Source organism: Nyctereutes procyonoides, unplaced genomic scaffold, assembly GCF_905146905.1.
Source record: "Nyctereutes procyonoides isolate TBG_1078 unplaced genomic scaffold, NYPRO_anot_genome, whole genome shotgun sequence".
Classification (NCBI taxonomy): domain Eukaryota; kingdom Metazoa; phylum Chordata; class Mammalia; order Carnivora; family Canidae; genus Nyctereutes; species Nyctereutes procyonoides.
The window spans coordinates 57,669,997-57,694,160 of NW_026575131.1; the positions used below are offsets into that span (position 1 = coordinate 57,669,997).

General features: G+C 66.9%; 2 protein-coding genes across 11 annotated transcripts; both read right to left on the minus strand.

Annotated features, from left to right (window-relative positions):
• Positions 1-186: 186 nt before the first annotated feature.
• CIRBP (cold inducible RNA binding protein) lies at positions 187-5,065 on the minus strand. 4 transcript variants are annotated; one of them, XM_055343095.1, is made up of 8 exons: positions 4,971-5,065; positions 3,811-3,919; positions 3,623-3,729; positions 3,373-3,511; positions 3,200-3,281; positions 3,012-3,082; positions 546-676; positions 187-362 (listed from the first exon to the last, which is right to left on the minus strand). In XM_055343095.1, the coding sequence occupies exons 2-7, from the start codon at positions 3,911-3,913 to the stop codon at positions 672-674; spliced, it is 507 nt and encodes a 168-aa protein (XP_055199070.1). In that variant the 5' UTR covers positions 3,914-3,919; positions 4,971-5,065; the 3' UTR covers positions 187-362; positions 546-671. The 4 variants fall into 4 exon arrangements, with proteins under 4 accessions (XP_055199070.1, XP_055199069.1, XP_055199068.1 ...); XM_055343094.1 differs by lacking the exons at positions 187-362; positions 546-676 and adding an exon at positions 1,841-2,611; XM_055343093.1 differs by lacking the exons at positions 187-362; positions 546-676 and having other exon boundaries at positions 1,841-3,082.
• An 8,612-nt stretch (positions 5,066-13,677) lies between these two features.
• Positions 13,678-22,888, minus strand: MIDN (midnolin). Of its 7 annotated transcripts, none has more exons than XM_055343081.1 (9): positions 22,787-22,888; positions 20,944-21,575; positions 19,818-19,905; positions 19,579-19,641; positions 17,441-17,569; positions 17,041-17,355; positions 16,703-16,847; positions 16,245-16,505; positions 13,678-15,663 (listed from the first exon to the last, which is right to left on the minus strand). In XM_055343081.1, exons 2-9 carry the CDS (start codon positions 21,174-21,176, stop codon positions 15,386-15,388), a joined length of 1,512 nt encoding a protein of 503 aa, XP_055199056.1. In that variant the 5' UTR covers positions 21,177-21,575; positions 22,787-22,888; the 3' UTR covers positions 13,678-15,385. The 7 variants fall into 7 exon arrangements, with proteins under 7 accessions (XP_055199056.1, XP_055199055.1, XP_055199054.1 ...); XM_055343080.1 differs by having other exon boundaries at positions 16,703-16,850; XM_055343079.1 differs by having other exon boundaries at positions 16,703-16,877.
• Between the last annotated feature and the right edge of the window lie 1,276 nt (positions 22,889-24,164).

Below are 24,164 nucleotides of genomic sequence, written 5' to 3' on the forward strand. Positions count from 1 at the left end.
GGGTCCACCACCATCTCTCGGCCTCACTGCCCGTCAAAACCTACAACCGCTGCCCAAGGAGACAACAAAGTGACCAGGTGGTCCTGGCTTGGGTCCAGCTTGTGCCCTGAGCAGAGGCCAGAGAGAGGCCTTCTCTAGCAGACAACTCCCCACCCCAAACACCCCACGGTCGCACCCCAAGCCAAACTCAGACTTCTGTGTGGACACACCAGCCCTTTATTCAAATCCAACTTCCAGGTCCTGCTACCAACAAGGGGGAGAACCAGGGGGAGAACCAGATACGTGTGGCGCCAACTGCCACACACCTGTCCTCCCGGAGCATCGTGAATCCGGGCACCTCAGCCTCCCCAGTGAAGTACCTGCTGGAAGACAAGAAGCAGGGGGGGGGGCGTAAAGGAGAGCTGGTACCGGCAGGGGGCCCCAGAACGCAGCCTCCAGCTGGTGTCACAGTAGAGCAGGAGACCAGGAAAGGAGAACCCACCAGGTGGGCCAGGCACTGTCAGGGCCAAAGGGCCTCAAAGCATCCACCCCATGATAGCACTTACAGGTAACATAGTGAGGACAGATAGCCGTGCCTCTGGCTCTTGCTTCCAGCTGAAGTTCCTCCTGGGACAGGGACCCCAGGTCATCACTGCTCTCTGGCCACCCTTCCAAGTCACACTGGCTTCCCTTCAACCTGCCAAAGCAAAGAAGCGTTACGCCCAGTGTCCCAGCCACAGCTCGTGTCTGCCCCTCCCCACCTCCCCTGAAACCATCCACAGCTCCTAGGAGGGTCTCAAGCTAGTCATCGGGGCCATCCTGGCAGAGGCCCCGTCCCAGGCTGGCGTGCCCAGGGTGGGCCTGCGCCTTTCAGATGGGCCAGGCCACGTTCCACCCTTAAGCAGAGCCAGCTACCCAATTGGGATGGAGCTGCTTAGAGAAGAGTGTGGGCTCTGGGAAAAACTCATGGCGGCAACAGACATCAGAGAAAGCTAGTGAGGAGCCTGAGGTAAGGAGGTCTGGAAAAGACGGTCAATTGATGAACAAAAGTTCCAAAAGGCAGGGCGTTCGGTGGTCTCCAATCCTGCTTATGGATCGAAACTACTCTTGAGGCGTGACTGCCCAGGCCGCTCGCCTGGCTGCAGGCGGGGAAAGGCCAACGGCCGAGGTCTGACTTTAGTGCTAGCTTGATTTAAAAAACAAAAAACAACAAAAAAAAAAAAAAGGAAAAAAAAAAGAAAAATGGAAAAGGAAAAACAGTCAAAGGAACATTCCCCAGGTACATAACTTTACTTTCAAATGAGCTCTTGACAAGAGGAGGGATGCGGACACGAGCAAAAGGAGTTACCTCGAATTACAGGGCTATTTCCACATATGAGCTAGCCAAGGGAGCAGCTTGCGTCTCAGAGGTTTCTGTTGGGCGCACAACACTTCTGTCCTCCGAGGGGCTGCAGCTTCCATAGGCTAGCGGTGAAAGCTCAGAACTTGTAAAGCAACAGCAGAGCTAGCTAACGAGCCGGTCATCCTGTGGTCGCCCAGGGACACTGCCTGCTGTCCACTCTCTGGCCGACTTCTGAACTAAGGCGGTCCGGGTCAGCGTCACGTGCCCGAGTGTCCACCGCCCCTGCTAAGCTGCCCACCCCGTCACCCACCTTCTCACCTGACCGGGACCAATGGCAGTCGGCTGTCACAAGGGGCCCGGCAAGCGTCCGTCTATCCTGCCTTCCCTGTCTAGCTCTCCAAGGGCCTCAGGCAGGACCGGCAGACCGCCTTCTCAAACTGCTCTCTGCTCAGTTCCAACTGCCTCGAACCCGTAGCAGGGAGTGTGTTGTGCAATGAAAGGGAAATTGTCAGAGCAAGGTTCATTTCAGACGGTCTTTTAATCGGCTTCGTAAAGCCAAAGAAAACTGCGTACAAGAATTCCTTAACCACTTCAAATACAACATCAATGGGATATGCATACGTCTTCCAGTAAAAAAGGACAATATAAATAAACATTTTCAAGAACCTCTTGAGGGGACGTCTGCAAGTCTACTGTGGGTCATACACAGCACAGAAGGCCTGCACAGGCCAGGCCCAGGGCAGCCAGGGCACCTCTGCTACTACTGCCCCAGGATGGGTCCTACCACGCTACACTCAGAAACGTTACACAGAGTTGGAAAAAAGCCACAGCTTGCTCAGCTTCTGACAAAAAGCGGATTCAGAGTCCGTTCAATCTTAAGAGAAGTGAATTGGGGCACCCAACTTCACGGGCCTGACCCCACTAAAAAGAGAAACAAAAAAGGCAACACAACCAAAACCAAAACCCACACAACCCCCAATGATTTCCTAAAAAACTTATGGCTCATGGTAAAAACAAAAAAGGAAAATCTGAAGTGCTCTTCAAAACGTTTTTAAAACCTTTAAAAACAGCGCTTCTTTAAAAAGAAAAGTCTAGTAATGAGGCCATCTGGGGGTCAGAAGCAGTCAGGCTGTGTTTGACAAGATCAGAACCGATAAGACTACAAAAGTGGGGTACAAGGAGGTGTGTTCACTACACATTAACGATTCAGCGAAGCTCCCAAAATCTTTAAATATACAGCCATTGGAAGGACGATCTTGAGCAGGAAGGATTTTTACTCGTTGTGTGTAGCTGAGAACAAGAAGCAGGTACAGTGTAAAGGCACTGAAGCACGCGACAAGATGCAGCATTCCACGCCCGGGTCCAGACCTAGAGGGCTTGGCCCCGCAGCCTGGGGAGTAACCAACCCCCCCCAACAGCGGAGGGCAGGGCGGCGGGCCGGCCGCCGCACATGCACTGATGCTGGCTGCTCAGGGGGGGCCCTCACTCTCCCTTTCCTTCTTTGTCAGTCTGCTTTTGCCTTTACGTTTGGTGGTAGAAACCGCTGCTGGCACAGAGACCGAGAGGGCAATCTTGTCCCTTACGGGCCAGCACAATGACAAAGTCTGAGCATCGCTCAAGGAGGGCGCCAAGGCTTACTGAGCTCCCACCAAAAGCCCCGGCAGCACGGTGCCCTTGGAGCGTGACTTACCATAACTGTCGTAGCTGTCTCTGTAGGACCCGCCCGAGCTCCGGTCACCATAGCCACCACCTTGACTCCGGCTGCAAGAAAGACACTTTAAGCTACTCACACCAGCTGCGACAACAGAGCCGCCTTGCCCTGCGCCGGCATCCAGCGAGAAGCCTCCCGCACACCCTGGGCAGGACCTTGGCCGTCACCTGCTGTAGTAGTCTCTGGAGCCTCCATAGCCCCCACTCCTGGACTCAAACCGGCTACCCCCATAGCCTCGGTCCCCTCCTCCTGCAGAGAGGGACAAGGAGTGAGCACTGTGGCTACCAGCCATGTCCCCACCATGTCCCTAAAGGTCACAGGCCCTGAGCATAGCACTCACCTCTGGAGAATCCACGGCCCCGGCCCCGGCCCCCTCGGAAGAAGCCACGGCCCCCAGCAGAGCCGCCTCGATACCCACGGGATCGGTTGTCAGACGACTTCCCAGCCTGGTCTACCCGGATCTGTCGCCCGTCCACAGACTGGAAACCAGAGATTTACACGGGTTGGGATTTGCATGCCCTCCCTCAGGGATGTGGGGTTCCCGCACTGCAAACCCGGACCTCCTGCACCTCACAGCAGCAGCCCCTCACCTTCCCGTTCATGGCCATCATGGCATCCTTGGCGTCGTCGATGTTCTCAAAGGTGACGAACCCGAAGCCCCGTGATCGCTGGGTCTCCCGGTCTTTCACGACCACCACTGCACAGGAGAGATCTGCAGTCTGCACCCAGTCCTCCCCACGGGCAGCCTGCGCCGCCCCCAGCCCAGCACCAGCCTCACCTTCAGAGATCTGTCCGTATTTTGAGAAAACCTGCTCCAGCGACTGCTCATTGGTGTCAAAACTGAGCCCTCCAACGAAGAGCTTGCCTTCATCTGACGCCATGGCGGCCTGCGGCAAACACTGTTGAAATCCTCACTGAGATCCTCCGGGGGCTTCACCGCCCGTCCCTGTCCCCGACCCCGTCCGGTCCCCGCAGCCCCTCGCAGAAAGGACGCAGGCTTGCTGGGGGAAGGCTGGCACGCCCTCTCTGCCCCCCCCCCACCTCTTGCCCCTGCTCTGCATGGCCCAGCTCCGCCCCCACACTGGGGGCTCCCCGAGGGCGGGGCCCGGCTCTGCAGCGCTCTTCAGTGCCGCCCTGGCCGTGGGGCCCCGCAGCTTCAGCCAGGCCGACGGCCGCAGGGACGTGTACGGCAGGCGTCGGCCTCCGTCACCGGCTGGGCACACATCGGGTGTCCCCCTTCGTGAGCAGGGGCCTAGACCCCAACCTGACCACCGGGGCGGGGAGGGGCAAGTGCTTGGTCCACAGTGTAGGGCGCCTGTGAGGGCTGGGTGGCTGGGCACCGGGCGCGGGGCGGGGGGCAGCGCGGGGCCTCGACCTGGAGCCCGGCACGTGGGGCGGGTGCCAACTCGGGCCGACTCTTTACGGGCTGGGGGAGGCCGCGCCGGAGAGCTCCGGAAACGGGCCAGAGCGCACTGCGGACTGCGCCACTCGGGTCCTAGCTCGGGGGACTCGGAGGGCGCCGGAACTGCGCTGCCCTCGCGCGACTGCAGCGGGGAACCGGGAGCGGCGGCCCAGGCCACGCAATGCGGCCCCGCCCACCGCCGCGCGCATGCGCCCCGCGCACGCCCTGCGCCACTCCATCCGGGCACCCGGCACTCCCGCCATTTCGCTGGGCGCAGCCTCGCGCTCGCAGCCGCCATTTTGCGGTGGCGTCCCGCTCGCGGAGGGCCAGACCCGAGGGAAAGACGGACGCCCTCCGGACACAGCTTGGCCCGGTGTCCCGCTGCCCATCCGCCGCCGGCGGGGCGGACTCCACCCCGGGCCCGCCCCGGCACCGCCCCCTCCCAGGGGCGTGCCGCCGCCGTCCCGCCTCCTCCGGCCGGCCGCAGGCCGCTCGCCGCCCCGGGCCCGCGGAACCGGCGCCGCCAGGGCCCTCACCACTGAGTCGGGAAGGTCCCTGACGCAGGCGGGAACAAGGCGCAGCGCAACGAGCCAAGCCTCCTAACGCGCGAGTGAGGGGGGGGCCGCCGAGCGCCCGGCCTTATGTACGCCGCCGCGGGTCCCCGCCCCCTGCCCCGCGCCAGCCAATCCGTGGGCTGGGCAGCCGCAGCTGCACTTCATATTCATGAGTCGGGGGCTGGGCCTGTCCTGGCTCCGCCCCCCCTCGCGCGCTCGCGGCCGCCGGGAGCGCTAATTGGCGGGCACGCGCCCTGCCCGCGCCTAGGGGGCGGGGCCGGCGCGCGGCGGGGCGGGGCTGACCCACTTCCGCACGCCCGCCCCCAGCTCCCCTCCAGGCCCGCGGCGGGGAACAAAGGGGGCCTCTGGCTGCTGCGGGCCCAAACCTGACGGAGATTCCCCTGGTGCTGCTCCAACTCCGACCTGTGCTGTGCCCCGGCAGTCGCCGCCAAGCCCCGCCGGAGCCCCCCGCTGTCAGTCCCCCGGACCCCAACAGCATTCTGATAGACTTGCGCACATCACCGACCTTCAGGCTCCTGAACACACCACTTCGTGTCGTCGGCCTCGAGGCCCACGCAGACCCCATGACTGAGACAACCCCACGTGCATGGACCCCAGTATTCGCCAACTCTGGGGCACCCCAATTTGATGCAGCCTGCTTTGCCTACAAGCCTCCACCAGCACCTACACCTCATTTCCACCCCGACCCTGACTTCTCCGGGCTTGGTGTGGTGCTCACACCCCACACTCACCTAGACACACACTTCTGTGCTTTCCAGCTCTAGACAGCAGGCGGACCCCACTCTGGGCACCCAACCTCAGCCCTGGGGCCAGCACTGCGCCCCAACATTCGTCTCACCCTTGGCCTCCCCTTCAGCAGGTGCCCCTGCCTGCTGCCCGCACACAGCTGTGCTCGCTAACAGACTCAGTACCCACAGTGGGGCGAGCCATGCTCTCTCCTTCCCCTGTGGCTTTTTTCTGTTTGGGGTTTCCAAGATCTCTGGTATCAGGAGAAGCAGCTTTGTGGGGACCCTGACTCCCACGATTGCTCCCGGGGAGTCCCAAGGCCACCATCTGCCCTCGCTGTGCAGGCTTTGGTTTACGTCGCCTCCCGTGGCCCTGGAACCCCTCTGTGGGGTGGAAAAAACGAGTGCAGGAGGGTTCTGCACGCCGGAGTCCTGCTCTAGAAAGTGTGCAGAGGGCAGACCCTATGCCGAAGACTTGGGGGTGTTTGGGAATAGAGACCTCCAGGCCCACCAGAGACTTCAGACTTACTCCCACCCCAGGGGGGTCTGGCTGACAAAGAAAGGCACAGGCACACACACGGTCTCCAGTGACCGGATCAGTGGGATGGCCTGAGCTCAGGAGCCCCCTCCCCCAGAGCAGCTCATGACTCACGGCCACCCCCTCTGCACCTCACCACCCCGTGCCACCCCTCCCTTACGACTCCCCGTCACAGGCGGCCTGCTGCTGCGTCAGCCTCTCACGCAGGGTGGTTATTAAAAGGAGCCGAAAGAGACCTCAGCTCCCAGCTCCCTGTGCCTCCCGAAGCCGCGGGGGCGTGGGGGGTGGGCGGTGCAGCCGGAGGTGAGCTGGGGCCAGGTAAGCGCCCCGGAGCGCCTCCCCGCCACCCTCCCCCTCCCGTGTGCTCGGGCAGAGTCCGCCCGTGGCTCCGAGCTCCGGCCCAGCCCGCCGCCCCTGCAGCTGGTGGCCCAGCAGCACCCCGGCCCCGCCGCCGCGGCTCGCACTTCCCAGGCGGCTTCCCCTGGTTTTGCGAAGCGCTCGCTCTGCCCCTTCATTCATTCCCTCATCCCGCCAGCACACGCTGATTAAACGTTTACTACGATCCCGGGGCCCGGAGCTGGGTCCCGGCCTCCGAGCGTGCCCACGGCTGTCCCGGGGTCCCCTCACAGAAAGGACCCCGACCTGGGGGCACCTGTCGCCAGGTGCGTCTGCTCGGGGCATTGTGTGCAAACCTGTGCTTGCGTGTCTGGCGCCTTGCCTGTGTCCCTACCTGCGGTCCCTGGGGTGCCCTGCGCCTGTGGGTGCGCGTGGGGCGCTCTCAGGGGTCTGGAACCACCTCCCCTCCATCGCGGCCGCGACCGCGGCGCCCCGCTCTCCCCGCGGACACGAGGGGGCGCTGCGGCCTCGCTGTCACCAGCCGGGGGCTCGGGTCCCGCCGCGCGCTCCAGCGTGGGACGGGGTCCTGTCCCGCCCCCAGGGCCGACCCTGCGCCGCAGCCCAGCGCGCCGGGACGGGTGGGAGGCGGGGGTGCTTGGGGAGGATGGGGAGGATGGGGCTCAAAATAGCCGCGGGCCCGGGAGAGGCTGCTATTCGCGGCCTGGACGCGCCGCGCTCGCCGCCTGCCCGGCGGGACGGGGATTAGGCCGGGACGTCCCGGCCGGCGCGCTCCGGGTCGAGCCACGTCTCTCGCAGGGCGGCCCCGCCCGGCGCCCCCCGCGCCCTCCCGCCGGCCGGGCCCCTGGACGCCGGGTCCTCCCCCGACCCTGGCTAATGACCGGGCGGGAGGCGGTAATGAGCGTCTGGGCCCCGGACGGGCGTTGGCCGGGATGAAAGGCGCGTGTGTGGGGGGGAACCCTCGGGCCGCGTAATTATCGCCCCCTCCCGGTGGCGGGGCGGGGGCCGGGCCGGTGCACCTGGCGGCCTCCCGGCGGGGGCGCGCACTGGGGCCGGCCTGGCAGCGACGCCGGCCCGCCCGGTCCAAAGCCGGAGGGCCCAGAGCCAGGGTGGGGGAAGCGGAGCCCGGATGAGTGTGCGCGTTGCCAGGTGTGGTGCACATGTGTGCGGGCGAGCTGGGGAGTCGTGGGTAAACAGACACAAGGGCTGCTGGGGACTGTGCTTGTGTGGACGCCAAAGTGGGGCTGTGCGCGCCAGGATATGGAAGTGTGTGCATGGCAGGCACACGTACGCGTGCATGTGTGTGCGCCCTCGAAAACATGTCTGCGTGGCGCTCCAAGTGCAAGGACGCAAGGGGCTTCTACACAGACCCCAAAGCGTGTGCACGAGGGATGTGGATGTGGGATCAGTCACAGACAGGCTGGGTGTGTGTGACCTGCGACAGAGCCTCTGTGGCTGTGGTTGGTGGCGTGACTCATGCCTCCTGGGGTGGGCACAAGCGCTACGTGTCGGCAGTGGCCAGGGTCTCCCAGGGCACAGGACAGCTGCGGGAGGCCAGAACCCCGCAGGAGAGTTACACCGCCCCCCACCCTATTCCTACCTGCAGGAGGAGGTGGGGGCCGTCGAGGTCTTCAGGAGGCCCCAGGTGGCCACCAACGGTGAACCCAGGAAACTCAGCTGTTCGCCACCCCGTGAGCTAACGGGAGTGCACCTGGTGCCAGCAGCCCTCCTGTTCCTAGGACAGGGGCTCCACAGCCCAGGACAGTGTGCAGGACCGGGGGTGGGGGGCCCTGGTGGGGCCCCCGTGGGTGGAGGCCCGGGAATGTGGAGGCCGCCGCTCCTCTGCCCCTGCCCAGGCTCCCATCTCGGGACTGCCAAGGCCAGGCAGCGCCCCAGTTGCCCACCTGGGTTAGGCCAGAAGCCCGTGGGAATCCGGGCCTGTGTCGGGTTGCACGTTTGCTTTGCGGTACTCGGGGTGCTCCAGGGACCCCCACGGTGACCCCTTCGCTTCTACCGAGGGACACGGAGGCACGTGTGGTGGTAAGTGCACAGAGGGGCAAGCACACACCCAGCGCGTCGTACAACATAGAGCAGATGCCCGTGGAGTGCCAGAGCGGGGCACAAAGCCCGTGAGCTGACAACCCCCCGGCTCGCCTTGGCAGGGGCTGGGGACACAACCCCCAGGGTTTTGAGACTGGGCAAGGGCTGAGGCTCACTGCCCCCCACCCCCAGGGGGAGGAGGAGCTGTCCCCCACAAGTGTCCTATCCACTCACTTGACCTTGGCCCCACTCTTGAGATGTCACCGGTACAAAGGCTCCCTGCAGGCAGCAGGAGGGACAGAGGGACCCCTTCCTGGGGTCTTGGTATCTCCACGGCAACACTGGAGTGGCCCAAATGGAGACCGCCCCCCTTCCCCTCTGGCAGTTGCGGGGGGCTGGGAGAGGACAGCCTGCTGGAGGCGGGTGCCGGCGGCCCGCACGGGCACCCACAGTACAAGCGTGGGTGCCCCCGGCTGCCGGGCTCGGAACATCTCTCCCCTGGGTCAGTGCCGGCCCGGCGCCCTGCTGCGCTGCTGGGCCCCTCTCTGGGGTCAGGTGCTTATCTGAGAAGTGGGCGCAGCAGCAGCACTTCCTGGGGTCAGGACACCCTGACGCAGGGGTGTCAGCCAGGGACAGGGGCACCCCGAAGAGGCACCTGGGGTTCTTTGCTCTTTCTTATGAAAATGGTCTGATGCTTCCGTCCCTTTCTTCAGGGTCTCAATGGGGATGGAGCAGTGGAGGCACAGCCTGCCTGTCCCCGCCCCAGACCAGCAGGTCTCTGCCCCTCGGGTGGGCCTGGGGCCCCGAGGGCTCGTGGGCAGCCTGTGGCCGGAGCAGTGGGCTGTGTTTGGGGGAGGGTGCTGCCTTGGGTGAGAAGTCTCTGAGGATCTGAGCGCCTGCCCCTGCTGGGTGCGACTTTCAATTTTGCGGTTTTCTTGAGGGAGGTCTCGGTCCAGGGTGAGAATGGGGGTGCCATTGTTTTGAGAGTCACACTGTTGACTGAGGTTGTGGTGGCATCCAGGTGTGAGCTGGGGCCAGTGTGGGTGTCCGCGGGTGTTTGCGTATGGGGGGCCGTGTGTGGCAGAGCCAGCAACCTGGCTTTCCCGGGGGGATCCGCATCTACCCCTTCACTGTTGAGGGGTGCACTTCTCCTGAGCGTGGGCGGGAGGGCGGGCTGGTGGCTGCAAGGGGCCCCATGTGGGAGTCGGGCTTGCGCTCCTTCTCTCACAGGCCTGTGGGCAGTGTCTGGGGGGTGGGGCGTGTGCCGCTCGGCTGTAGCCAGCTGCCCAGAGCCGAGGCTCCCCAGGCCTGCGAGGGGCCCCGCCCACATTCCAGAGCAGTTAGGGGGTGCCCCCTACAGCCCCTGCCCGCGCCCCGACCTCTGACCCAGCCTGAGCCCACTCCCTGCATCCTGGGCACCCGACGCAGCAGCAGCTGGCTCCAGGGAGGGGCGGCCAGGCGGGGGTGGAGGCTGGAATGTGTGCCGGGGGTGAGGGAGGGGGCCCCCAGAGAGGGGGCGGAGTCCGGGGGATAGAGACCCAGATAGAGAGAGCCCGAGAAAATGAGTAAGCCCAGAGGAAAAGAGAACAGGCCGGAGGCAGGAGGCGCAGACACAGGGGAGAGAAGTCGAGAAGTCGAGGCAGCAAGCCAGGGTCAGAGACCCAGGAGGGCAGTCACTGGCGCAGGGCCCCAGGTGACAGCAGCCCCACCCCCACGCCGGGGCCGGGCTGCTCACCTGTCCCAGGTCACACCAGAGGCTGCCAGTCCCCTGCCCTCCCAGGGCTGGGCAGCCGTGGGTGGGGCTGGAGTCAAGACTCCTGGGCTGGGCCCCAGCACCCTCGGCTGTGGCTTGGTAACTCCCATTCCCAAGGTGCCCGGAGAGGGAGAGGTAGGCGGGTCCCACGGGCCCGGTGGGGGCGGCTGTGCCTCAGGCACCCGCCGGGTGCTGGGGGTGCAGGAGCTGGCCCCGACGGCACCGCCCCCGGCCGTGTCCCCAGCGCCCCTCGCCAGAGGCCCTGATCCTGGCCTTTGGCATCCCAAAACCGTGGGGCCAGCCCCAGTTACCCATTTGGCCGCCCCCGGGGACTCTGCCTCAAGCAGAAAACAGTGACCCCAGTGACCTTGTCCTGCTGGCCCACGGCTGTGTCGTCCTCCAGGAGCACTGCCCACCTGGCCTCAGGCCTCCAGACCAGCCTCCCCCCCCCCCACCTTGGCGGCCAGCCCGACCCTGCACTGGGGGGGCGCCCTTCGGCCCTGCGCGCTCCCCACCCCGCGGAGCCTGCTCCTGTTCCCCGTGACGGCTGCCTGCCCTCAGTGGACTCCTGGTCACAGCAAAACTCGCTCCCCCCCTCCGAACCTCCAGCTTCCTGCAGCCCCCTTGACACCCCCGCTCCCCGCTAGGAACCGGAGGCCCCCCTCGGACAACGCCCCGGCTTCCCGTGCTCGGGCCTCCCGGCCACGCCTCCGCTGGCCCCTCCTGCCCCTCCTCCCCGGGGGCCACTGTCCATCGCAGCCGCACGCTTGGGGCATCGCCCCTTTCGGGGCCTCGCCTCCGCCCTGCCCTCCCCCAGCTGAGCTCGCAGCCCCCATGCACCTGCTCGGCGTCTCCAGGCCGGCGTGCACGCTCTCCCCCCTAGGGGCACCCCTTCCCTCTTGCAGCCTCGGCAGACTCCTATTCGTGGGGCCACGGCTCGGCCGAGCGCTGTCCCCCGCCCGGGGTGCAGGGCTCCCCCAGCCCGGAGGTCGCGTCACCGAGCCCAGGAGGCGGGGGCAGCAGACAATGCCTGGACGGGGAAGAAGGGGTGCGAACGGAGGCGCCGGGCGGGGGTCCACGTGCGGCGCCCCCCGCTACGCCCCCTCTTCCGTCCGGGCGCTGCCGAGCCGTCAGACCCTCGGCGCGCCTCCCGCCCCCAAATTTGCAGACGCGCGACCGCAGGGAGGGGGCCGCCCGCCTCCGCGCCGCGCCTGCGCACTCGGCCGGCCCGGCGCAGCCCCGCCCCCGACGCCCAGGCCGCGCTGTGATTGGTGCGCGCGCAGGAGCGACGGGCGCGGCCACCAGTGAGGCGCCCCCCGCTGGGCGGGGCCTGGGCCCCCGACGCGCGGCCGGGGGCGAGCGGGGCGCCCTCCCCACGGTGACGTCAGGCCCGTTTCGCGGCGCGTTGCCGTGGAAACCGCGATTCCATTCCTGCGGGTTTCCGGGGGCCACCCCCTCCCATTCAGCTTTTTCCTCAATGGGAGGAGGGGGCGGCGCAGGGCAGACGCCGCCCCCTGCGATCTCCGCAGCCTCTGCCCTCGCCGGGCCTCAGTTTACCTTTATTTCTCGTGGCCTGGCCTTGCGGGCCCTCCTGGCCGCGGCTCGCTCGGGCCGGGCGCCCTGCCCTGGCTACGCGTGTGCGCTGCAGGCCCCGTGGGGGAGGAGGCCGCGGACCGCAGCCCCCACCGGGTGTCGTCCCCTCCTGGGACCCCAGGGCAGGGCCGCGACCCTTGGACTCCGGGCTGGGCGCCAGGCAGCGCCCAGAGGGTGGGTTCCCGGCAGCAGGGCACTTGCCCCCCGCCCTGCAGCGCGCACAGCCCCGACTGAGCCTGTGATTCAGCGGCTGCCTCAGTTGACACCTGCCGCCACATCCCCCACCCAGCCCTGTGGAATCACCTGGGCGCAGCCCTCCGCCCTGACCGACCCCAGGGGCAGCTGCGTGGGCGGAAGTTTCCACCTGAGCTGTCCCGCCCACACCTCCAACCTGTGGCCGTTGACTTTGAGGTCTGGAGGGATCGGCCTGATGGGGTGTGGGGGTGGGGGGGACATCCTACCTTCCCGTGGTGCACCTGCGATGATTCCGGGGTGACTGGGCCTCCGGGAGACGCTCCCCGGACACTCCTGGGACAGGACCCGTGTCCCTTACCCCTGGGGTCCAGCCGGGGCTGGGCGGGCAAGGGCTTGGGCCATCAGTGGTCCGCCGGGAGGGGGGTGTTCACCGATTTAACAAACACCCCGATCCTCTAGGGCAAGTGATGTTTCTCCCTGGGCTTGGGGTTTTCTCATCCATTACGTGAGACCTCAACTAGTTCTCTCAGGTGGCAGGACATGGGAAATGATGCTGTTATTGTCCTGTCCCTGCCCAGCGCTGACGTGGATGAGGGTGGGACTCCAGAGGATGTGCCCCCGGCCCGACCCTTGGGAAGATGCCGATTGAGGAAGTACCCAGGCAGAGCAAGGGCAGCCAGGACACGGGTGTTCCTGCACAGGGCATGGCCCGGACAAAGGCCTGGAGGCTTGATGCATGACCGTCAGGGCTGGGCAGTGCTGGAATGCAAGGCCAGGGTGAGGCCAGAGAGGGGTGAGAGTTCACCCGAGGCTGGGACGGCGGCGAGGCCAGAGAGGCCTTGAGCGCAAGCCCCAGGCCCTGGGGAATGGCTGATTTCTGCTAGAGCTTCTGGAGGCCCAGCAGCCAGGAGGGGGCTCAGGTCATCAGGTCAGGGGCCCACCCAGGCCGTACCATCTGCCTGGCCCAGCCTTTGGAGCAGCGTCCCTGTCAGTGGCTGGGGAAACTGAGTCCCGGAGTGTGCGGCCAGGTATCCCTGGTGACGGTTCCAGGGGCAGGTACCCAGCCCACTTCCCAGAGCCAGGAACGGAGGCCCCACCCAGGGCACATGTAAGCAGGCAGCCCTGTGCCCACACCCTGCAGGACTTCCGGCCTTGGGTACCGGGAAGTGGCTGGCCCCTCCCTCCCCTGCCGGGGCGACTTCCTGCCCACCCTCACCTCCAGCCGGGGAGGGGAGGGAACATGGGAACAGCTCTGGGATGCCACCCTCGTCCACCTTCCAGCTCCCACCGCCTTAGGCAGCGGGAGGACCCAGCATCTCGCTTGGCCACTTGATCACCCCAGGCCCCCTTCTCAGGGAGACTCCCCCACCGTGCCACTCCCAGTTATGTAAGGCCACCCATCGCGCTCTGGAGGACCCCTCTGGGATGGCCCAGACCCTCCCCCCCACCACAAGCGGGCAGCACATTCACTTGTTTCATTTTCTGTTTATTACTTGAAATCACGGTGTTGGTATAGGTTTATCTTTCCCAATTTTGTTTTCATACAGGAAACTCACGCAAGGTGCCGGGACACCCCACAGCCCGAACCCCGAGGGTGGGTAATGCTTTCTTGGGGGAGCCCTGGTGAGGGCAGAGGGGGGCGGGCTGGTTCCTGCCTGGGGCCTCCACCCTCAGACCCGCGGAGGCACAGGTGTTATTTAAAAATCGTTAAAAAAAAAAACAAAACAGAACACATTTAAATAGGTATCCAAGACAGTTCTTCAAAAACAAACCCACTCCTTTTTTCTCCTTTTTCTTTTTTTTTGGAAAATGAAAACACAAAAAACAAATCCTTGACCCCTACCCTCTGATCCCTCCCTCCCCACCCCCCCCACAAAAAGTTTACAGAGCTACAGTTAACACATGATGTTCACATCTGAAACCATTAACTTTAAACACATAATGGGGGGGATTCACCTACAATAGGATGAAGGAACAGGTGGGGGGTGGGGGTGTCTGGAGGACAGAAAGTTGGGGCAAGGACAAGACTGGGGGTGGGGGCAGGGCCCGATCATCTCCATTATCAGTAAAAAATACGTGAATGAAAAAAAAAACTCCACCCCCATTGAAATGGCCCCAGTAGGGGGCTTGTCCCTCTGCCCCAGGGGAATCTGGGGTTAAGGGCATGAGTGGGGAGGGTCCAATTTAGACCAGCAGCGACCCCCCCCCAGGGGGTTAATGCTACACAGCGTCACCCCTACCGGGGGCTTCACAGCTCAGCACCCCCTCCCCTCCTGGCTGCCAGAGGGCCTGCAGACACAGCCACAGGCCCAGATCCCTCAGGTTGGGCCAGGAAGGAGGGCTGGGGGTCATTTCCCCTGTGCCCCCAACCATTTCTCTCCCGAGTTTTCAAGAGACTCCCAACCACTATTGGCTCAGAAAATTAATAGTCTATAAATACCCCAAGCTCAGAACAAAAAGGGGGTGGGGCAGGAGGAAATGGCACAGTGCGTGGACGCGAAGGCTGGCGGCTGGTCTGTCCCCCTCCCTCTCTTCCCTACTAGGAGAGGGCCCCACGCCCCCACCTGAACCCCAAGGCAGGCTGGGGCCAGCCTACTGAAGCGCCTTTTTTTTTTTTTTTCCCTGGAAAAAGAGACCAAGAGAAAAAAAGCACAGATGTGGAGGAGAAGCGGCCGAGCAGCGTGCAGGCCGGCTCCGTCGCCGGGCCGCGGGCCGCCAGCTGCAGCGGGACTTCCCTCCCAGGCCCTGCCCGTCTGTAAAGTGCATCATGAGGCATCTACGTTTTTGACTTCAACCTGAAGGGGTGGGGGCGGCTTCCTCGTCTCGTCCCACTCTCAACCATCTGGAGTGACTGCTACATATTGGAGCTTGGGAAGTGGGCGGGGAAGGACCCAGCTCAGGCCGAGGACGGGAGCCGCGACGACGGGAGGAAGAGGCGGGGAACAGGGAGGCAGGAGCCAAGTCCATGGAGAGTTTGGAAAACCATGGTAAGAATGGAAATTAAAAAAAATACAAACAAAAAACAAAACAAAAAAACCAACAAAACGAGAAAACAAAAAAAAACCAGAGGGAAGCTGGCGGGGAGGGAGGGGCCTCCCGCTGCCCGGCCGCCTGCCCTCCGCGCGCAGGCCTCGCCGGGGACCGTCGGCCCAGGCTGCTGGGGCGAGGGACGCGGTTCCTAGGCCACCACAAACTCGGACTTCATGTCGGGGTTCACTTCCGGCTTCCAGACGGACTCCTCGAAGTCGAGGCCCAGGCCAGAGGCCTCGCTGGGGCTGCCGCCTCCCCCGCCGCTGCTGGTGTCGCTGCGGCCGGCCTTGCGGCTGGGCGGCCAGTGGTAGGGACCCCGGGCGTCGCGCCGGGCCTTCCTGCGGAGCCGCTTCTGCTGGAGCAGCAGCTGCAGGCGCTCCACCTTGCAGCGCGTGGCGCGGTTCTCCGTCTGCCGCAGCCGGTCCCCTGAAAGGAGGCAGGGACCGTGACCCCTGAGCCCCTCGGGGTGCGGAGACCATGCCCCGCCCCCCCAAACAGGAGGCCCAAGCCCGCCTTCCGGAGCCACAGTGGGGGGCGCCTGCGTGGCCTAAAGGCTGGCCAGGCCAGCGCGAGCCCTCGGGCTACTCGTCACCGAAGGGAGGCACCCGGCCTGCTGCCTTGGTTTCCCCTCCGTGACTTGGGCCCGGGGCCCGCCAGGCGGACACTGTTCCGCAGGACTCGGGATTTACTGGGGATAAGCGGGTCTCTGGGGGACACAGGCTACCCCCGGAGCAGCTCTGATCCCCTCTTTTATCAGACTCGACCATTCACAGAGGCTCCACCTGCCATCTGGACAAGGTGGGGGGGGGGGGAGGAAGTACCCCCTCCAGGCAGGACAAGGACACTTTGTGCCCCCAACACACATGCTCCCTTCTCTCCAGTCTCGTGCAGCGCATGGTGAGCAGCAGCTGCTGCCCCCCCGCCCCCCCGGCGGGTCAGCTGCTCTGAGCGGCGCACAGAGAGGCCTTGAGCAGCCCAAGGACGGGTGGGGTGCGCTGGACACTTACCCAGGGGCTTGCACATGCGGGCCTGGCTCAGGGAGGCCGGGGCTGTGGCCGCCAGCTTGTCACAGGAGGTAGTTTTGGGGGTGAGGTCTGGGGCAGGCGAGGCGGGTGTGCACTGAGCATGGCAGCGCAGCTGGGTCAGGGACGGGGGCATGCCCTGGTAGTGCCGTGTGGCACTCAGAAGGTCATTGAGGATCTGTAGGATGGTGCCGATGTCACGCCGTGGCCGCCCGCTGCTGTCCTGGCAGTTGGGGTGCAGTGTGCCTGCAGGAGGCGTGGCGGGGGGGGAGTGAGTGCTTGAGAGATTGACACATGGCCCCCAAAGTACAGGAGGCCCACATTCATATACAGGTGGGACCCCAGGGTGGAACGTGAGGCACATGGCGGGGAATGGTGGGGACGCTGCCCACCCCCAGCACATGATCTCTGGTGGGGTCACACGTGGGCACCGAGACACCTACCAGAGAAGGTCCCTGAGAAGACCCCCGGGGCGTGGTTCACGAAGCTCTCAATGACAGCGCCGGGTTTGCGGGAGCGGGAGGTAGGGCTCCCCCCGGGGGTGGAAGTGGGGCTGGCACCAGAACTGGCAGGCGGGGAGCAGTCCATCTGCTGGTCAGGGGGAGGGAGGCCCGTAAGCTGCAGGGTGCAAGGACAGCCCCTGGAATCCAGAGTCTGGGGAGTGGGGGCAGCTTTCGTACACAAAGCATGTATCTGGGACTCGGAGCCCCCCGCCCGCCCCCCGAAGTCCAGGGACAGCCCTGCCTTCCCTGCTGCAAGAATAAGCCCTCCCCGGACTCACCTCGGGGCAGGTAGTAGAAGCTGAGTGGGATCGGAAAGAGCCAGCTGTGACAGGTGAGGGGGACGCAGGGGCAGGGCTGCTGGACATCGGGGGGACTCGGGCAGCACTGGACACGGGCCGGCAGGGAGAGGACACGGGGGCCGTCATGCTGGGGTCCCCCCGGGCCGCGGCGGCCGCGGCGGCGGCTGCGGCCAACACGTGGCGGTGTTGCAGTGGGGCGTGCTGGGCGGCAAGCTGCAGCTGGACGAACATCATGTGGTCACCCACGCGCAGCGCCAGGGTCAGCGGCGAGCGGCCGGACAAGAAGTCACTGACCTGTAGAGAGGGGCCCGTCAGCGCCAGGGCCCCAGCCTGCTGCGCCCCCAGCCCGGCCCAGCCCCGGCCCCCCGCGCTGCGTGACCTGGGGCCTCTCGCCGCCCCTCTCTGGGCTCTGGGGTCCCTGTCGGTGCCACGGATGCTTAAATAAAATGAATCGGTATTTCCGGAAGACGCCTCCGCCAGCCCGGCCCGGCCCGGGCGCCACTGGGGGCTGTGGGGGACAGAGGCGGGTCAGATGGGGGGGCCTGGCCCTCCCTGGCCAGCTTGGTTCTTTCAAGGGGAAACTGAGGCCAGAGGGGGCAAGGCCCAGTCAGCAGTCGCTGCCCTCGAATAACCCCACCCTCCCGGCCCCCAATCCTCTGCCTGTGAATATGGGAGGGGAGCCAATCTCAGACCCCCTCCCAGTTAAGCCACCCAGGCAGCAAGTGGGCGGGAATTCCTGGACAAATTCTTCTTCCTAACCTTTGCTTTCTCAAGATAAATATTTATCTGTCCTGGGTGGGGCTGAGGCTGAGGGGGAGGCTTAGCTAGTGCAGGAGGGGCCCTGATGGTTCTGAGGCCTGCGTCCCCCGAGACCTCAACACAGCTAGCCCCGACACAAACCCTCAAATGTGGCGGGGGTGGGGGTGCATCCGAGCCCAGTCTGCATCGGGCTCCTCCTCTGGAGCCTGGCCAGAGCTGAGCTTTCCCCAGGGGCCAGGATGGTGGTGGTGGTGGGGGGGGTGGAGGTTTCTGAGAAGTGACATAGGCCGGGATGACTCAGAACCACCGCCTCCCAGCCCTCCGCTGGCAGCGGCTGGCGTAACCTTCTCTGCTTGGGGGCCGTGGGGAGGAGGCGAGGGAGGCGGGCAGTGCGCAGCCCCCACCCTGAAGCCTGGTCTGCATGGCACCCCCCGCAGCCCCAGAGACTCCCCTTGCAGGAAGGGCCTGGGGTGGCTTCCCAAGAGCAGCTGGGGAGTCCCCCCCTCACCCCTCCGCCCTGCAACTTCCTCCCTGGGGAGGGCGAACAGGAGGGCATGACTCGGTGCCAGGCGGGGAAACAGCCCTGGGAGCCCAGTCACTCCGCCCAGTGCCCCCCCCCACTCCTGACGCAGGCACCCTGGGGCGGATGTGAACCAAAGACACCCCTGGCCCCCCTGCCAACCGCAGGCCCCCTGTGAGCAGAGAGCTCCGTTCACATCTTCACCAGGAAGTCAAGCGCAGCCCCCACCCGGGGCCCAGGGCCCAGGACCCGGGCTCTGCCTCCATCCCAGCAGCCCTTCTGATGGCAGACCACCCAGCTCCAGTGCCCCTCTTCCTCCTCGCTAGCGAGCTGGTGAGGACAGGATGCTACATGTCGGGGAGGGGGCGAGGGCCTCAGGGCAGGAGGAAGGGAAGCCGCTGAGCAGGTTTCCTGCGGCCAGCCCAGCCCAGCCCAGCCCACCCCCTAGCCGGGGCGGGCAGCAGCCTGCTTCCCCCACCCTGGCAGCAGGCGGATAGCTGAGGCCTGTGTCACCCTCCAGGGAGGAGGGCCCCGCCGCCAGAAAAATGAGGAAAGGAGGAGGTAAAAAAAAAAAAAAAAAAAAAAAAAAAAAAAAAGCCTGCAACAAAACCGGGAACCCGGCTGTGGGCCAGTCCCTGCCTTCCTCCTCAGCTCCTGGCCAGTTGCTAAATATTTTCCTAACATCCTGTCTAGGCTATGGCCCTGGGGCTGGGTGCCCCCCTCCCCCTTTTGGGGCAGAGAACAAAGGCCAAAGGGAAAAGGGGGAGGGGTGACTCCCCACCCCTTACAATGGGGTCAAACTAGGCGGAAGGAGTGTCACCCAGGCTGGCCCCTCCAGCCCCCTCCACCCGCAGAAACTAAAAAACAAACAAACAAAAAACAAAAACAAAAAAAACCAACAAAAGGTCGCCGTGGGGAAACCGCAGCGGAGGGGGTGCTCCTCAGTATGGGGCTGGGGGCCTGGCCCCGGTGTGGGTGTGGGAGCGCGGGGCCAAGGTCACCCCCACAGGCCGGCTTGTGAAAGCCCAGCCCCCTCCCCCATGGCAGCCACCGTGGGAGAGAAGGCCCTCAAGGTCAGGTGGTGAGTGCGAGGGGGGAGGAGGAAGAGGAAGCTGGGTGACCAGGCCAAACTGGCAGGAAGGCTGGGCGGCGCGTCTCCTCCCTCCCCGCGGTCTCCCGGGAGCACGAACACCCCCGGGCCCTCCCCCTGGGCTGGGAGGGACCGGCGCGGGGCTTACCTGCGTCTCGGTCAGGCTCTCCAGGGCCTGCATCACCGACTGCTCCGGCCTCGAGGCTTGCGACTGAAACAGAGAAGCTGCTCTGAGCGTGCGCTCCGGTCGGAGGGCCCGGGCCGGGGGCAGGGGACCTGCGTGCTGGAGGGGCTGCCCTGGCAGGGAGGGTGCTAGGGACCGAGCTCTCGGGTGGGGGCTGCCCGCCTGCGCCAGAGCCTCCAGGGCACTCTGCCCCAGCCGTTTACCATGAGGCCCGCCTCCACGGTGGGCACCAGCGTCAGCTTGCTGCCATCCCCCACGCCGAACTCCTGCAGCTTCCCCGAACTGAGCCGGCTGGGGGGGAGGAAGGAAGAGGGTGAGGCCAAGGAGACAAGGCAGCGACGCGGAAGCCCAGGCACAGGGGGAGATACGGGCGACCCACCCCATCCCTTCCTGGCCTCCAGACCAGAGGGGTGGGTGTGTGTGTAGGGTGGGTGGGGGGGCGGGAAGTGTCAAACATCTGGCCCTGAGAGCCCCCCCATGCTAGCAGCTCAAACCTCCTTCCCGTGGGCCCCAACTCTGGACTGGGGCACCACCTCTGCACCCCGACAAAGCACTTTCTCATCCCCCCCAGGGCTACTACACCCGCGCCCCCTCTGCCACCCTCCCCTCACCCCAGGGCCGCCCCGGCCTCTAATTCAGCAACTCCGGCCCGGGGCTCCTCTTTGTGGGCGCCTCAGGGCTTAGCCTTTAGGGTCTTTTGCGGGGCCGGGCTCCCCCTCCTCCCTCCCTCCCCGGCGCAGGCCGCCGCGGCTCAGACAAAGGAGACCCTCCCCCACCCGCCCCTCCCCCACTGGGGCCCCTCCGCTGGGGATGGACACTGCCTGTCCCCGGAGGCCCGCGGGGGGAGTGCTCCCCGGCCCGGAGGCGATTTAAATACCAGGGGGGAGGGGGAGACTGCGGGAGTGCTCGGTGGTTAGAACAAAGGGGGGTAGAAGGACGCAAGTAGGGGAAGAAAACAGCCAGACGTAGAGGGGGGCACCGAGCAGATGCGGAAGCCAGCGGGAACGCAGGCAGAGAAGGCGGCGGCCGCGCCCCCCACCCCCCACCCCCCCCCCGCGGCCGGGACCCCCACGCTGACCCGGGACTCCTGCCTTCCCGGGAGGGGAGGGGGCCGCCCTCGCAGCCGCCTTTGTGCAGCGACCCTGGGCGGGGGAGGGGGCCGAGGCAGGCAAGGCCGAGCAGAGGGCGCCCGAGAGCGCGCGGCGCGCCCCCGCCCCCCGTCTGGCCGCCCCCTTCCTTCCCCGAGCGGCGCGCTCTTTGTTCCCGCCCGGGGGCCGGGGGCCGAGGCCCGAGGGGGCGGCGGGGCTGGGGGCGGCGCGCGGTACCTACGTGTCTTTGTGGAGCAGCGCCAGGCGCTCCTTGGGCACTTTGAGCCGCTGGGACAGCCGCTTGCGCAGCCCCTCCACCGTCTCGTCCGGGGGCACGGACAGCTCGTAGCGGGTGCCCGTCGTGCTGTGGATGGCCAGGCTCATGGGCGCCGCCTCGGCCGCCGGGCCCACCTCGCAGGCGCCGCCGGGGGCCCCGCGCCGGCAGCTCCGAGCGCCGCCGGGCTGCGGCTCCATCCCCGGCCCGCGCAGGAGGGCTGGGGTCCGCGGGGCGCCGCCAATCCTCGCCGCGCCTCCGGGCCGTGCGGGGAGGGGGGCTCCCCTGGGGGGCGGTCCGCGCGCGTCCGCTCCGACAAAGTCCTCGGGGCGGAGCGGAAGGAGGCCAGGAGTCACGGCTCCGAGCAGCGCTCCGGGGTCGCGTGGGCTCGTCGGGGCGCCTTCCGGGGGCGGGGGCGGCACTCGCCGCTGCTCTCACGGGCGCGGGGCGTGGGGGAGGGTCCGCAGGAGGGGGCGCCGCTCAGGAGGCCGCGCTCGGTGCCGTCCGCCGCTCGGGCCGCGCTGCCCCGCGCGTCCCCTCCTTAGCAACAGCCGCGCCGCCGCCGCCGCCGCCGCCGCCGCCGCCGCCGCTTGGAAGATCTGGGGGTGAAAGTAACAAGAAAAAAAAGTTATAATGTATCAACGTTCCAAGGGGCGGGGCCGCCGCCCCCTCCCATTCACTACTTACTCCGCCGGCCCCGCGTCGGCCAATCGGCGCGCGCCGAACGCCCAGTCGGCCGCGCGGGCCGGCCAATGGGAGCCGCCGCGGAGCTGCCCCACGTGGCCGCGCGGGCCCGCCCCTCGCCCCGCCCCCGGCCCGCCGGCCAAGGGGAGCTCGGCGGGGGCGGGGCTGGCGCCGCTCCGGCCCGCCCCCGCGCTCCACCCGCCCGCGCCGGGGGCCATTCATACGGCCCGCAACAAAGGGCAGGCGGCCCGCGGCGGGCGGGGGGCGGGGGCGCGGGGTCCCGGCCGGGGCGGCGCGGCGTGGGGGCGGGCGGGCACGGTCTCCGCGCCGGGAGGGGCAGGAAGCCGGGGACCTGCCCCCCCGCGTCTGTCCGGGAAGCCGCCGCGAGCGGAAGCGGGAGGCGATCCCCGCGCTTCGCGGCCGGGCCGCGCTCAGGAGCCTCGGCCGGCGGGCGTCCCCCACCCGTGGGGCGTGAGGGCCCGGCGAGGAGCGGCCTGGCGGGCGGTCCTGCGCCCCGGTGACGTGGGCCGGGGCCCGAGGGCCTCTCCCGCGCCTGCACCTCCCGCGTCCCACCCCTGTCCCGCGGGCCGGGCCCGCTTCCCGAGTCGCGCCCGCCCGAGCCGTGACGTGACGCGGCGTCCCCGGCTGCGCCCGCGCGCGCCGCTCGGGGCTGCGGTGAGTCAGCAGCGCCGGCGCGCCCCCTGCCGGCCCCGCCCGGGAGCGCTGCCGGAGCCGTGGGGAGGGGGCGAGGAGGCTGCCCCGGGGCGGGGGCGGGGGCCGGGGGGCGGGCTGCGGCACGGCTGGCGCGGGGGGACCTCCGCCAGGGTCCTGAGCCTCCGACGCAGGAGGCGGGGGCCGCACAACCGGGCACCGCGAGCCCCGACAGCAAGTTGCTCAAGGTCACTCGCGGGGTAGCAAGAGTGCCTGGGAGGCGGGGCGGGGGCTGAGGTCTCGCCGGGGCGGTGCTGGCCGCGCCGAGCCCCTCCCATCCCGCGACCCGAGGGGCTTGCCAGGCCCGGAGACACCCCGAGCCCCGCCTGCCTCCCCGAACAAAGAAAAGTGGGGCGCCCCTCCGAGCCCAGAGGGGGACACCGTGCTCGTCCCGCCGCGTCCCGCCCGCACTCACCGGACGCGGCTAGTCCGAGGTCTCAGCAGTCGCGAGTGGACCCACGTCCGGGCACGGCGCGCGGTGGCGGGGCAGGTCTGGGGCCGAGCGGGCGGCCCCCAAGCCTTTATCCGCACCGCCTTCCCTCGGGGTGGAGTTTGGGCGGGCAGGGGGCGGAGGGCCGGGCGGCCGGTGACGCAGGCGGGCCCCCGCCCCTGCCTGCAGGCCGGGGCCCTGGGGCGCCCGGGGATCGGGCCACCCGCCCCTCGAGCCCCGCCGGGACACTGGGGGCCGCTCCATCGATGCCACGGAGGCCTGGGCCACGAACGGCCGCGCCGATGGGCCGGACCCCCAGGACGGGCTCGGGGTGCACAGGTTGGCTCCCACCCCGCCCCCTTTCCTGCCGCCCTAGGCCGGGTGCTTCCGCCTGGGGGCGCCCGCGCGGGGGAGCGCAGGGAGGGGGTGCCTGAGTCCGCGGCCGCGGTCCAGGAAAACAGGCCGGAGTCACCTGCCTGCCGTGGGGGTGCCCCAGCCAGCTGCCCCGGCGGCCTGGCCGCCTGCATCCCTTAACGGTGACCTCAGAAGGCGTTTATGGAGCGATTAACCTGCGCCAGGCCTGCCTAGTGCAGCCGGGCACCAGCCGCCCAGCCGTGACCTTTCCGGGCCTGTTCCTGCGGCTCTGGGCGCTCCCCGTGGCTGCAGAGACCGAGCCTCCGGCGCGCTCACCCTGGAGCCCCGAGGGGGGCTGGGGGTGGGCAGGACCGCCCTACCCATTCCACAGACCACCCACTGAGGCCTCGCAGCAGCAGGTGAAGACGGGCACGTGGGGTGTCTCCCACCACGTTGCTGTCTGGGTAGAGAACGTTTTGGGGATGACCCTGATGGGCACGGGGCCTCTCAGTTCTCCTGCTCCCCCTGCCCAAAGGAAGGGGACCCCAGGACCTACTCCCCTACCCCTGGTCCGTTTATCTGGTTTCTCACTTTATCTGGCCTGGCCACCTCCCCGGGGCGGTGTTGCTTTCCAGGTCTCCCTCCGGCTCCCACCCAGTGCTCCTGCAGCGTCTGACAGGCCCCCCACCCAGTCACACCCACACCCTCCCAGCCCCACAGGGTCAGGGCTGGGCTGCAAGGAGAGGCTGAGACAACCGTCATCCCTCGCCGGGGACTGTGGCTGAGGCATGGAGGTGGCGGGACAGAGGACAGGGATCCAGAAAGTAAGACAGCGGGCGCAAAGCCAGGCTTGAGGGAGTGCTGGACACCACAGAGGAGGCCGGGGCGCCGTGAGGGCCTCCCTTGGAGGCCGGGCGGGGGGACTGTGGGCTCGGAAGCCGGAGCATCTCCAGGCTGGGGGAGCTCCACATGCGGCAGGTGGTGTTGGCGAGGGCACACACGGCTGTGT